The 13,011-nt window shown below is 45.8% G+C and overlaps 1 protein-coding gene across 1 annotated transcript in view; it reads right to left on the bottom strand.

Annotated features, from left to right (window-relative positions):
* ADAM19 (ADAM metallopeptidase domain 19) overlaps positions 1-13,011 on the bottom strand; it is an 84,162-nt gene that overhangs the window by 64,202 nt on the left and 6,949 nt on the right. The window contains exon 3 of the mRNA XM_055325486.1: positions 12,593-12,663. Coding sequence (XP_055181461.1) covers positions 12,593-12,663 — 71 coding nt within the window. The remainder of the gene's footprint in view (positions 1-12,592; positions 12,664-13,011) is intronic.

A 13,011-nucleotide genomic window follows, 5' to 3' on the forward strand; every position in this document is an offset into this window, starting at 1 on the left:
CTGATCAATTTACATGGAAATGTGTCTATCATATGCTCTCACATTCTGCTGTATGACTGTAAAATGGTACAGCCCTTGGGGGCAGAAGCTGTGGAGTAAGAGGTACAGCTGATAAAAACTGAAACCGTTTTAAACATATATGCTAAGTGACCTTGCAACTCTATCTGTAAGTATCAAGCCCACAGAAATGCTTGCAAATGTTCTTAAAGATAATGTGTCAGCTGATTACTGCAGCAGGATTTGTAATAGCAAGAAACTGGAAACCTAACTCTCCACTAATAGGGAAATTAATAAATTTTGATCCATCCATTTAGTGGAATCCTATGTGACCATTAAAAAGAATGAGACAGACCCATAAATATGTTAACGTGGAAAGATACTGAAGATAAATAATAAAAAAGCAAATTACAGAGTAGCATATAAAGTATAATCTCATTTACTATGAAACTCTTGTACTTGTGTAATTTTTTCTAAAATCTTATTAACAAATTTTTCAAACACTCCAAACATTTCTTATGTAAAATTTTGAAAACGATGTGATGTTTGTCCATGCTATATTTCCACGTGAAAAAACATGCATAAAACTGAGGATATAGTATAACCCCATTTGAGTAAGTTTACATGGAAATTTACAGAGTTAAAAAAACCCAAACCTATATAAAATAGTAGGTTCAGGGTAAATGCTCACACACTGGATGCCAGCTATCGTTATCTTAAGGTAAACAACCTGATGGTGAAGGGATCCTCAAGTTCAAGAATCAACTCCTGACTTCCTCCAAGTGCGCTGCTTCCCTTTGCTCTGACAAGGGTCCGTCTAAGGCCAACTGACAGCTTCCTCCCATTCATTTTACCCCGTGCTCCTGCTGAAGGGCCGCCAGGAGAAATAAGCTTGAGACAAAAGAAAACCATGGACATCCTTCCTGGCTACATACACAGCCCTGGCTGTGGATCCCTGGAAGGAGATAGAGCCGGAATCCTGACCTCCTTATCGGACAGTTCAGGGCCTTGCCAAGGGAGCGGCTGGGCACAGAAAAGAGGTACAGTCTGGCTGGCTGGAGAACCCTGCAAAGCTGTATTTGGGAGATACAGTGAGGTCAAACGTGCCATGGCTGGAGAGTAGGAGTGAATTTCCTCTCAGTGGCAATGGGTTTTAAGATCAACCCTTCCAAATTACATTTGGAAACCAACACAGGGGAATTCCCTCTTACTTCATTCTTAACTGTTTTTCCGATCCTGCAAAACACAAATAATAGTGACTATTTATTGCACTTTGTGGTGTACCAGGCACAGTGTACGTTCTTTAGGAGCATTACGTTAGGAGTTCACACAAGACCCAGCAGGGTGGCCACAATTATTAGCCCTATCAAGTGTATGAGGAAGCAGATTCACAAAGGTGAAGAAACTTGCCAAAGGTTACATCCCCAGTGGGTGCGAGGAGCCAGATTCTGAATCCAGATCCACCTGGATGACACTACTACTGTACACTGAAATCCAGATCCTAATCAGGTCCTAGGAGAGTTAGAAGGAAAGGAAAGAGGGAGGGTAGAATGGGGATAATGCTAGTTCTAACCAAGACAGAGTATACTGAGCAAGGAAAAGGCATCTGAGAAGCCACATACAGAACCTGGGTTTTGGAGTCAAACAGATCTAGCTCCACATCCTGGCTCTTCCCTTCCCACCCAGAGGCCCTTGAGCAACTCACATTGCTCACGGTCCATGTCTGCTGAATAAGGCCAATACAGGTACCTCCACCTCAGAGTTGTGAGGATTCACTTAGATGAACCACCTAGAGACCTCAGAACAGTGTCTGCTCTGTAGGCATCTTCTACATGGTAATAGCTATAATTAACATGATTGTTGATATCATTATTAATATCTGACCATCATTCCTCAGAACGATGTCAACTGAAGGCAGACTGAGCACCAGAGAACATGACCAGAACTTAGGAAACCCTGATAAGGGGATCCCTGGGTGGCACAGCGGTTTAGCGCCTGCCTTTGGCAGAGGGCATGATCCTAGAGTCCCGGGATCGAGTCCCACATCAGGCTCCCTGCATGGAGCCTGCTTCTCCTCTGCCTGTGTTCTCTGCCTCTCTCTCTCTCTCTCTCTCTCTCTCTGTCTCTCATGAATAAATAAATAAAATCTTTAAAAAAGAAAAAAGGAAAGGAAACCCTGATAAGCAACAACCACACACTGTTTTTCACTATGTTTTTCTCTTGTTACTTCATGCTTAAAGACAGTCACAGGGGTCACATGCAATGCTATGGATTATCAAGACCCTTCAGAAAACATTTGTTCTTGATTTTGCATTAATAAAAGTTAGTGTGTATTGAAATCTATTGTTATATGCTGGGCATTGTACTGAGCACCTCCTAATACGTTACCACAAAACCTCAGAGCCCTCTGTTTTTGTTCCCTGTGATTGCTATTTATTACCATAAACCTATGGCTTTAAACAACAGGAAATTAGTCTCTCTCGGTTCTGGAGGCCAGAAGAATGACAATTTTACTAAGCCAAAATCAAGGTGTTAGCAGGACTGCACTCCTGCTGAGAGATGCCATTCCTTGCCTCCCGCTCCCAATAGCTGCCTGCATTCCATGGCTTGTGGTCACATCACTCCGGTCTCTGCCTCCATGGTCATAGTGCCTTTTCCTGTCTATGATCAAGTCACACTGCCTCCCTTTTAACATATATTTGTGATTTAACTGAGGAACCACCTAGATAACTCAGGATAATCTCCCCTCCTCAAGATCCTTAACTTAATCATACTTACAAAACTCTTCTTTTGCCATTTAAGGTAGCATATTCTCATGTCTCAATTTTCAACCCAGCCCACCCTGCAATGAAGGTATTACTATTTATTTTCTATGCATGTGGAGAATATAGTAAGAAACAGATCTGAGTTTGACTCCTGGCTCTGTCCGACATTGGGTTAATTACTTAAACTCCTTACACTTGAGTTTCCTCATTTATAAAATGTGAATAACAGTAATACCTCCTTCCAAGGGTTGCCATGAGAATTACATAAAACAGTATGCAAAGTGCCTCTGCATAGTAACTGGCTCTCAGTACATGCTCACTAAGGAACAAGTGTTATTATGAATACAGATGGAAGAAATATTCAGAAGGCCAGTGACTTCCCAAAGGCCACCTAACCAGGAAGTGTCAGTGCCTGGAACTGAGGCTCTGGCACCAAAGCCTGAGCCTGTTCTACTCTATGGATAATGGTGTTTCGAGTTTATGTGCTCACAGCCTTCAAAATCAACACATCTAGGTTATTTCAATTTCAGACACTCCCTGATACTCTCTTCTGTCAACTGTATAGGTGCATCCCTTCAGATCAGCACTCTTAATTACTGAAACTCAATTTATGCAAGGGCTCCTAAGATAGAAATATCACATCTCCAGTGATTTAGAAATAATAAAGACCCTACTTATGCAAGAATTTGGCTTGCAAAAAGATCACATCAGATTGGCTGGCAGTCCATTTGGTCTGCAACTCCAGGGTTTCTGGACAACGTGGAAACAGTAGATGAAATCAATCTCAGTCTACAAAGCTACATTGGAAACTACATCTCAGACAGGACCATGAGGTGTCTCTGGGGCAAGGTGTCTAGCACAGTGCTTGGAATTTGTAACCGCTTATGCATTCGCTGCCTCAGAGTCAACATGGCAGGGTTAATTCAGTTCCTGATGCTTGAGAAAGTCTTTGAAGAAAATTTTGGACACCCACAGGTGGCTCTCATCAAATTCTGGTGTCCCCACCCATCCACTCAACCATTTCCTCGGCACAGGCTCCTTGGGTTATACTATCTCTGCTGCAGGGAATGAGGAGCCCAGCTGCGTGCCGAGTTTGGAAAAACATTTTGAATACTTTAGGTCTGCCAAATACTTGGTTAAAAAATGATATCCTCTAATTTCTTAAGCCATGTGTATTTTAAGTGAAATGTAACCCATATGTCTGTTGACTCATTTAAATGCAACTCAGTGAAGCATGGTTTACCAAGAGCATTGGGATAGCATCTAAGCCTTTCTTAAGCCTCTCTTTGATCCAGGAAATTGAATTTTGCTAACAACAAATGAAGCTCCTGACAAGAGAGGGTCAAACAGAGCTGTCCTTTATCCTAGATAAGATATAAAGTCTACTCCCAACTCAAGAGGAAGCTGGGAAGGTGGAGGTGGCAGAGAGCGCCATGGCTTGGGTGTATTCAGGATTATGCTCTGGATCAGCTACATATTTCTACCAGGCTTCCTGGGAAAGTGCAGCACTAGGAGGTGGTAACTAACCCAGCCTGTCTCTTGCTAGAAAAAAACTCCTTTCCTGCCTGCTAATTCTCTCCTTCTCCAGTCCTCCAGTACTATACAATTCAGAGTTGAGGGAAAAAGGAGAAATTAGGGCACTAGATCACTCCATTAGCATTGAATGACTGTTGATTTTCCAGGTTGTCGCCTGATTTCCAGGACAACAAGAGCAGTCTCCTTCTCAGGGACCTCTCTGAAGGACTAATAAGAAATTAGAGAGGAGGAGAGATTAACGTCAAAAGTAAGTAATGGTGGTCACGACAATCACTGAGCCTCTAAAGGACCAAACTCTGTTGTCTATGAGGCCTGGAGGTAGGCATACACACACAAGAAAACAAATGTCCACTCTTATTAGTTAGACTCATGCAAACAGGATCTCCCTTTAGCTAGCTGGGCTGGAGCACAACAAATCGGGTGAGACTGAACGATAGCTCTCTCTTTCCCAAGCCAAAATCTGAATCTTATCATCATTTGGACTCAAGGAAGGACAGTATGCCGAGGAAATTAAGAGTTCCAGAATGTGCTCAAGAGACCAGCAGAGAAAAGTGCATGGCCAAAGGTCCTCTGGGCAGAGTGCCCACTGGTTGAGCTGCTTGTGTGCCTTTGAAGGTGACCTTGTAACCTAGTGATCTTGTTCTCAAGTAATGCAGCCCAATGAGCACCCAGCAGGCTGACTGAACAGTTCAATGGGCCCTCCTTGGGAAAAAGTACAGAAACGAGAAGGGAGTGAGCCAGACCCTACATTTCCTGGAGGTGTTCATCTCCCTAGATGCTTTACAGCTAAGGAAGATTCCATTTGAATTCAGCAAACAAATTTTTGTCCAGTGTAGCTTTTGGGTTGATGAGGCAGTCCTCAGGGCATGGGGAAAATTACATGCTGAAAAAATATTATGGATTTATGCCTCAAATTTGTGGGCTGTGGAAATAGCAGCCTATAATTTCTTCCCTGTCATTTCCCTTCCCGTGTTTATGTTGCCTAAATGGTGAGTCCTGAGCTAGCAGTTCATCCTCAACTTCAAGGTCTATGGTTTTGAGGCACTTGCCTTTATCCCAGTGCCCTATTTTCAAGGAGGTCTCTGTAACTGGAGAGCAAACTTCCCGAGGTAGGGAGTTCTTTTCCATTTTTCTACTTACACCACATCCTTTAGATAGTGCAAGAAAAAGCTCTTAGAGCCCAACGGGGACAAAATCCCAATTTTATAGATGAGAAAGTTGAGACCCAGGAAACCCAGGTTAGCTTGTTGATTACTTCTATATCACCTGTCTCTGAGCTCAGTACTTTCTCCACATACCACACTGCCTCAATCACAAATAAGGTCCTCCTAATAACAGCTGTGCACCTACATTTGCAAATTACGTGTATGTGTGTGACTAAATGTACAGCAACATAATAAACACTTTTATCAGAGTAAGATACTACCTTCAGACATACAGTTGAGTCTTAAAAAACAAGTATGGGGGAGGGAGGGGCAAGATGGCGGAAGAGCAGGGTCCCCAAATCACCTGTCCCCACCAAATTACCTAGATAACCTTCAAATCATCCTGAATATCTACGAATTCGGCCTGAGATGTAAAGAGAGACCAGCTGGAATGCTACAGTGAGAAGAGTCCGCGCTTCTATCAAGGTAGGAAGACGGGGAAAAAGAAATAAAGGAACAAAAGGCCTCCGAGGGGGAGGGGCCCCGCGAGGAGCCGGGCTGAGGCCGGGGCGAGTGTCCCCAGGACAGGAGAGCCCCGTCCCGGAGGAGCAGGAGCTGCACCAACCTTCCCGGCGGGCGGAAAGGGGCTCGCAGGGAGTTGGAGCAGGACCCAGGAGGGCGGGGATGCCCTCGGGCTCCCGGGGACACTAACAGGCACCTGCGAGCGCAGGAGAGTGCTCCGAGCTCCCTAAGGGCTGCAGCGCGCACGGCGGGACCCGGAGCAGCTCGGAGGGCTCGGGAGCCGCTCCAGGGAGGGAGCTGCAGGGCGGGAGCGCGAATCCACCAGCGCAGGCCCCGGAGCACAGGGCGCCGGGACACAGCCCAGGATCCCGCCTCCCCCTGGGACAGGCAGAGGCCGGGAGGGCCCAGGACAGCGAGGACGCTCCTGCCCCGAGCTGAGCAGATCAGCGGCCCCGCCCCGGAGCCTCCAGGCCCTGCAGACGGAGAACCGAGAGCCCCGAGCCCCGTTGTTCCTGCGGAGGCTGAATCCAGGCTTCCAGAGTTGCCATAGCAACTGCGGCTGATCCTCCTGGGGCCCCACGGGGTGAACAACCCCCGCTGAGCCCTGCAGCAGGCAGGGGCAGAGCAGCTCCCCCAAGTGCTAACACCTGAGAATCAGCACAGCAGGCCCCTCCCCCAGAAGACCAGCTGGACGGACCAGTGATACTCCCCCGTGTTCCAATACAACTTGTTTTTGGCCACTCTGCACTGAGCAAAATGACTAGAAGGAAAACCTCACCTCAAAAGAAAGAATCAGAAACAGCCCTCTCTCCCACAGAGTTACAGAATCTGGATTACACTTCAATGTCAGAAAGCCAATTCAGAAGCACTATTCTACAGCTACTGGTGGCTCTAGAAAAAAGCATTAAGGACTCACGAGACTTCATGACTGCAGAATTTAGATCCAATCAGGCAGAAATTAAAAATCAATTGAATGAGATGCAATCCAAACTAGAAGTCCTAACGACGAGGGTTAACGAGGTGGAAGAACGAGTGAGTGACATAGAAGACAAGTTGATGGCAAGGAGGGAAACTGAGGAAAAAAGAGATAAACAATTAAAGAACCATGAAGACAGATTAAGGCAAATAAATGACACTCTAAGGAGGAAAAACCTACGTTTAATTGGGATTCCCGAGGGCGCCGAAAGGGACAGAGGGCCAGAATATGTATTTGAACAAATCCTAGCTGAAAACTTTCCCAATCTGGGAAGGGAAACTGGCATTCAGATCCAGGAAATAGAGAGATCCCCCCCTAAAATCAATAAAAACCGTTCAACACCTCGACATCTAATAGTGAAGCTTGCAAATTCCAAAGATAAAGAGAAGATCCTTAAAGCAGCAAGAGACAAGAAGTCCCTGACTTTCATGGGGAGGAATATTAGGGTAACAGCAGACCTCTCCACAGAGACCTGGCAGGCCAGAAAGGGCTGGCAGGATATATTCAGGGTCCTAAATGAGAAGAACCTGCAACCAAGAATACTTTATCCAGCAAGGCTCTCATTCAAAATGGAAGGAGAGATAAAGAGCTTCCAAGACAGGCAGGAACTGAAAGAATATGTGACCTCCAAACCAGCTCTGCAAGAAATTTTAAGGGGGACTCTTAAAACTCCCCTTTAAGAAGAAGTTCAGTGGAACAATCCACAAAAACAAGGACTAAATAGATATCATGATGACACTAAACTCATATCTGTCAATAGTAACTCTGAACGTGAATGGGCTTAATGACCCCATCAAAAGGCGCAGGGTTTCAGACTGGATAAAAAAGCAGGACCCATCTATTTGCTGTCTACAAGAGACTCATTTTAGACAGAAGGACACCTACAACCTGAAAATAAAAGGTTAGAGAACCATTTACCATTCAAATGGTTCTCAAAATATACCCTAAAAACTATAGAACACTTCTGAAAGAAATTGAGGAAGACACAAAGAGATGGAAAAATATTCCATGCTCATGGATTGGCAGAATTAATATTGTGAAAATGTCAATGTTACCCAGGGCAATTTACACGTATAATGCAATCCCTATCAAAATACCATGGACTTTCTTCAGAGACTTAGAACAAATTATTTTAAGATTTGTGTGGAATCAGAAAAAACCCCAAACAGCCAGGGGAATTTTAAAAAAGAAAACCGTATCTGGGGGCATCACAATGCCAGATTTCAGGTTGTACTACAAAGCTGTGTTCATCAAGACAGTGTGGTACTGGCACAAAAACAGACACATAGATCAATGGAACAGAATAGAGAACCCAGAAGTGGACCCTGAACTTTATGGTCAACTAATATACGATAAAGGAGGAAAGACGATCCACTGGAAGAAAGACAGTCTCTTCAATAAATGGTGCTGGGAAAATTGGACATCCACATGCAGAAGAATGAAACTGGACCACTCTCTTGCACCATACACAAAGATAAACTCAAAATAGATGAAAGATCTAAATGTGAGACAAGATTCCATCAAAATCCCAGAGAACTCAGGCAACACCCTTTTTGAACTTGGCCACAGTAACCGGAGAAGGACAAACAGTGTATGTTCTCATTCATTTGGGGAATATGAATAATAGTGAAAGGGAATATAAGGGAAGGGAGAAGAAATGTGTGAGAAATATCAGAAAGGGAGACAGAACATAAAGACTTCTAACTCTGGGAAATGAACTAGGGGTGGTAGAGGGGGAGGAGGGCGGGGGGTGGGGGTGAATGGGTGACGGGCACTGAGGGGGACACTTGACGGGATGAGCACTGGGTGTTATTCTGTATGTTGGTAAATTGAACACCAATAAAAATTAATTTATAAAATAAAAAAAAAAAAAAAAAAAAAAAACAAGTATGGAACAATATATATAGTATAATCTCACTTTTGCTCCTCCCTCCCCTACAAGAGCCACGTACATGAGCTTCTGTCAGTTGTGTTTATGAGTATCTATGTGTGTGTTCTCACACACGTAGAAAAGGTCCAGAGTATGCCCACCAAACTGTTGACAATGGATTCTCCTTGAAGGGAGGAGACTTTCACTCCTTTACTTATCATATTTTGGTATTGCTACATGTTTTACAATGAGCATGTATTACTTTTGCAGTTAAAAAATTGTGAACAAGACATAACAGTAGCTGCCAGTTAGTGAGTATGGAATATAACCCAGGCAGTGTGCTGGCTTTCCACATGCCATCTCACTTCATCCTCCGCATGGCTCATGGCATGGGCTATCTTTATATTCCAGGGAATATAAAGGAACCAAGACTTAAGAGAACATACAGCTAGTAAGTGGCAGAGCCAGGATCTGAACCTAGGACCGTCACACATGAAAGCCACATTGAGATGAGCCCCACAATACCACTCCTTTTCACCTGCACTCAATGAAGGGCATGCGTCTCCCATGGGAATGCCATCCATTTATTCTGAGTTGCTTCACAGCAGGAAAAGGCTGCCAGCTGTCACACTATTGAATTAAGATAACTTGGGGTGTCTGCCTCCTGAGCTGAAGGCCCATTTACTACATGCCCGTTCTCCTGGCCCATCCTCCTGCTCTTCCATCCTCACCATTCTTGGCAATCTCTCTATATGCGAATTCCATTAAATGCCTGCTCACTGCTATTTTGGGCCATGCATTAGCACGTGGGCTTTACTTGATGGGAGAAGGCCAGACACCTCGGGATGATGAAAAGTAAATTAGAAATGTTCTCTCCCTTCCCTCACAGTCCCAGAAGCCCTTGCCCTGAGAGGCCTGAGAATCCCATATATGGGGAAATGTATGCTGGGGGGTAGGGGAAGGGCAGCGAGGAAAGGCAAACTTCATAACCTATCAGGAGCTTTGCACTTGCTATTGCTTCTCCTTGGAGTTGCCGTCTCTTAGCCATCCACGTGGCTCACTTCCTCACCTCCTTCAGGTCTTGACTCCAGTATCAATTCACCACCAAGGCCTTTCTTGACCACCATTCTGAAAAGCACCTCCCTCCAGAACCCTCCCTTCGCCCCCTACTTGGTTTCCTCCATAGTGCTTGTCTCTGGACATTCGACAGTTCATTTGCTTATCCGTCTACTGTTCCTGCCATGAGAATATAAGCTCCTAAGAGCAGAACTGTTCTAGTCACAGCCGTGTCCCCAGTAGTGACACTGCTGCCAACAATGCTACAGATGCATAACAGATGAATGTATAAATCCGTTGAGGAAATTAAGAACCAGAGCTTGAGAAGGCACCTGGCACAGGGCCTAGCTTCCCTTGAAATAACATGGGATTACAAAAACTTTAACAACGGCAATTTGAAAAATCAGAAAAGCATCCCTCCCTCTCCCCCCCCCCCCCCATCCCCCGAGCGGATTTGAATCCGGACTCACAAGCACCATGAATGAGAAGGTTTTGGGAAATAAACACAATAGGAAGTCGTGTGCAGTTCAAGTTCCGCTTGCTAACACGTGTTCAAAAACAAAAAGCCCAGTTTGGACGAAAATAGCAGGAAGCCGTCCCCCAGGGATACCTGATGAGGTCATATTGCTTGGCTCTGCTGCTTCCATTTTTGTCAAGTCTCCTGCCTTCTGCCAACTCAAGGAAGCCAGGAACCACATCCAGCCTCCCGCAGCTCACTGGGAGACGAAAGAGCTGCCTGGAGCAGCAGACAAGAGAACTGCACGAGGACTCTCCTCTGGAAGCTCTCAGGTGGGACAATCAAAGTCACCACGGTAGCGGATCACTCACTATGTGTGCTGTAAGCACCTGTGCACGCTGCCTCGTGCTCGATCACCCTATGAAATTAGTACTATTCTCATTTTATAGATGAGAATGCTGAGCTTCCACAATTTGCAGCAATGTGCCCCAGATTACACAGCTAGGGAGCTGATCCTGAGTTTCTGTGCCTCCAGACCCAAGCCAAGAACATAAATGATCCTAGTCTCTCACATCTCTCGTTTACTGGCTGTGTGATCTTAGACAGCTGCCTGCCTAACTCTCTCTGATTCAAAGTTTCTATAACCACACAGAAGATTGTCACACCTAGTGTTTTCTAAGACAGCTTCCTGTTCTAACTTCCTATGGCCTCTTGCACAGGTTCCAAAACATGAGGGACGGATGAGTCCTGGGATCCCATTTACCCATGACACCCCTCACCCACCCACCCACCCATCACTTGGAGCACCCAGAGGAAGCTTAAGGGTCAAATGGACCACCTGAGACCAAATAGGATGGATTCAGCTCAGGTGGTGATGGCACATTCAGATCGGAGCTACAAGGCTGGGGCCATGGGAAACTAAAGCAGGTTCCTGAGAGACCAATAAGAAGAAACCCTCCAAGGGTCTCTGCAGGACCAGAGGAATTTTACAACACAAGAAGAAATCCCAAGCAGGTAGGGTCTAACCCCTCTGGGGACATAGCCACCCAAGTCTGTCCCAGGGAAATGGGACAAAAGGATCCCATTCTTGGGGTGGTTTCACTGTTAGGAGGAAAGTAGCAAAAATGATTGAGATGCCCATCTTTCCAGCTTCCTGGAGGCCACCATATACTGGAGGCAGAGTAGAGATGCAGATGAGGCCCTTTACTGTCCATGCTGCTTAAGGCATACTTTGACCACACTTCCAAAACTTCTTTGCAAGTATCCAAAAGCCCAAATTTGGAATAATTTATATTCTTGCTTTCCACCCAAGCTTAGCAGCCATTCCCATCCTTCCAGATACGGGAAGGTCCCTATCCATCCCTTTCTTGGCAGTGTTGCGTCTGATTACTCATCTGCTTCCAGAGGACTCCAGAGGCTGCCAAGAGGAGGCATGCAGTTTCTGAGCCATGCAGCCTTATCTGCGAGGGTAGTGAGGCAGAACCAGTTAGTGGGAAAATACCAGAGGCCTCAGCATCCCCCAGCCAAGTAAGGAGAGCTCTCCCACGGCCAAGCAGATCAGGAATGGCCGAGGAGCGGCCATACATTATGTCTATTCACCTGCTCAATAACATGAATCAAGATACAACTGTGCTTGATGGCAAATCAATGTGGAAGTATTCCTGAGCCAGGCAGCCACCCGAGATGAATGAGGTTAGGAAGATGGAAGAATCAGCCTGATGCAGCCGGGGGACTGCTGACCATGCCCTTATTGGCTGAATCTGAGACTTAGCTGACCCGGAACAGATGGAGCAGCCCGCTTTTGAGGCGCCAAATCCCACAACACTCCACCCTGCCCCTCTGCTTTCTGCTATTTTCCTCTAATCTCCTTCACTTCCTGCCATGCGCCTTGCTGGAGCTAGTAAGTCAGCTGCCAAAGTCCCCCAGTCCACCCCTCCCTTCATCACACCACGCGCGCGCGCACGCACACGCACACACACACACACACACACACACACACAGACCCCTGTTTGCCTGCAGTGAACTAGTGGAGGCCCTGGAAATACAGCCAGAGGAAATTCAAGAAAGACGTTAAATGGTCCAGAAATTTCACAGCAAGTCAAGAGACTGTGGATATGCTGTCTTTGCAAGACTCTCCCCGCAAAGGAAGCACAAATTAAGAGCTTGGGTCACTTTACAAACTGTGTCCTTCCAAAACAGTGGCACCTGCATCCTGCATTGACAGGGAAGTGAATTGTTTCATTGGAGACAAAGGAGGAGTCCACTTACTCATTCTTTTCCAAGTCCAGGATCAGCTCTTGCCCCTCGGCTGTTATCCTGAGTTCAGCTTTGAGTGGATGCTAGAAGCAACAACAAAAGAATGTCAGTTCCTTAAAGCAGGGGACGAGGCTCCAGGGACAGGCATAGGATATAGCACAGTGCTCTGACATTGATCCACAGTAAGTGAACGAGAAAGGGTCAATTGCATTTCCAGCCCAAACATGAAATGACTTCAATCCCCAAAGGACCCAGTTCCCCTCCCCCATCTGCCTTGTCCTCAAACACAGAGAAAAGCAGCTAAAATGTGATATAAGTGCTTTCTTGTAGGTCTGGCAAACACTCGACAACAAGATCTTCAACAGTAAATTTTCTGTGTGTCAGTTCTGGACTCAAGTGCTGTCTGTGGCTGTGTGAACCTGCACGTTACT

This window comes from Nyctereutes procyonoides, unplaced genomic scaffold (assembly GCF_905146905.1).
Source record: "Nyctereutes procyonoides isolate TBG_1078 unplaced genomic scaffold, NYPRO_anot_genome, whole genome shotgun sequence".
NCBI lineage: Eukaryota > Metazoa > Chordata > Mammalia > Carnivora > Canidae > Nyctereutes > Nyctereutes procyonoides.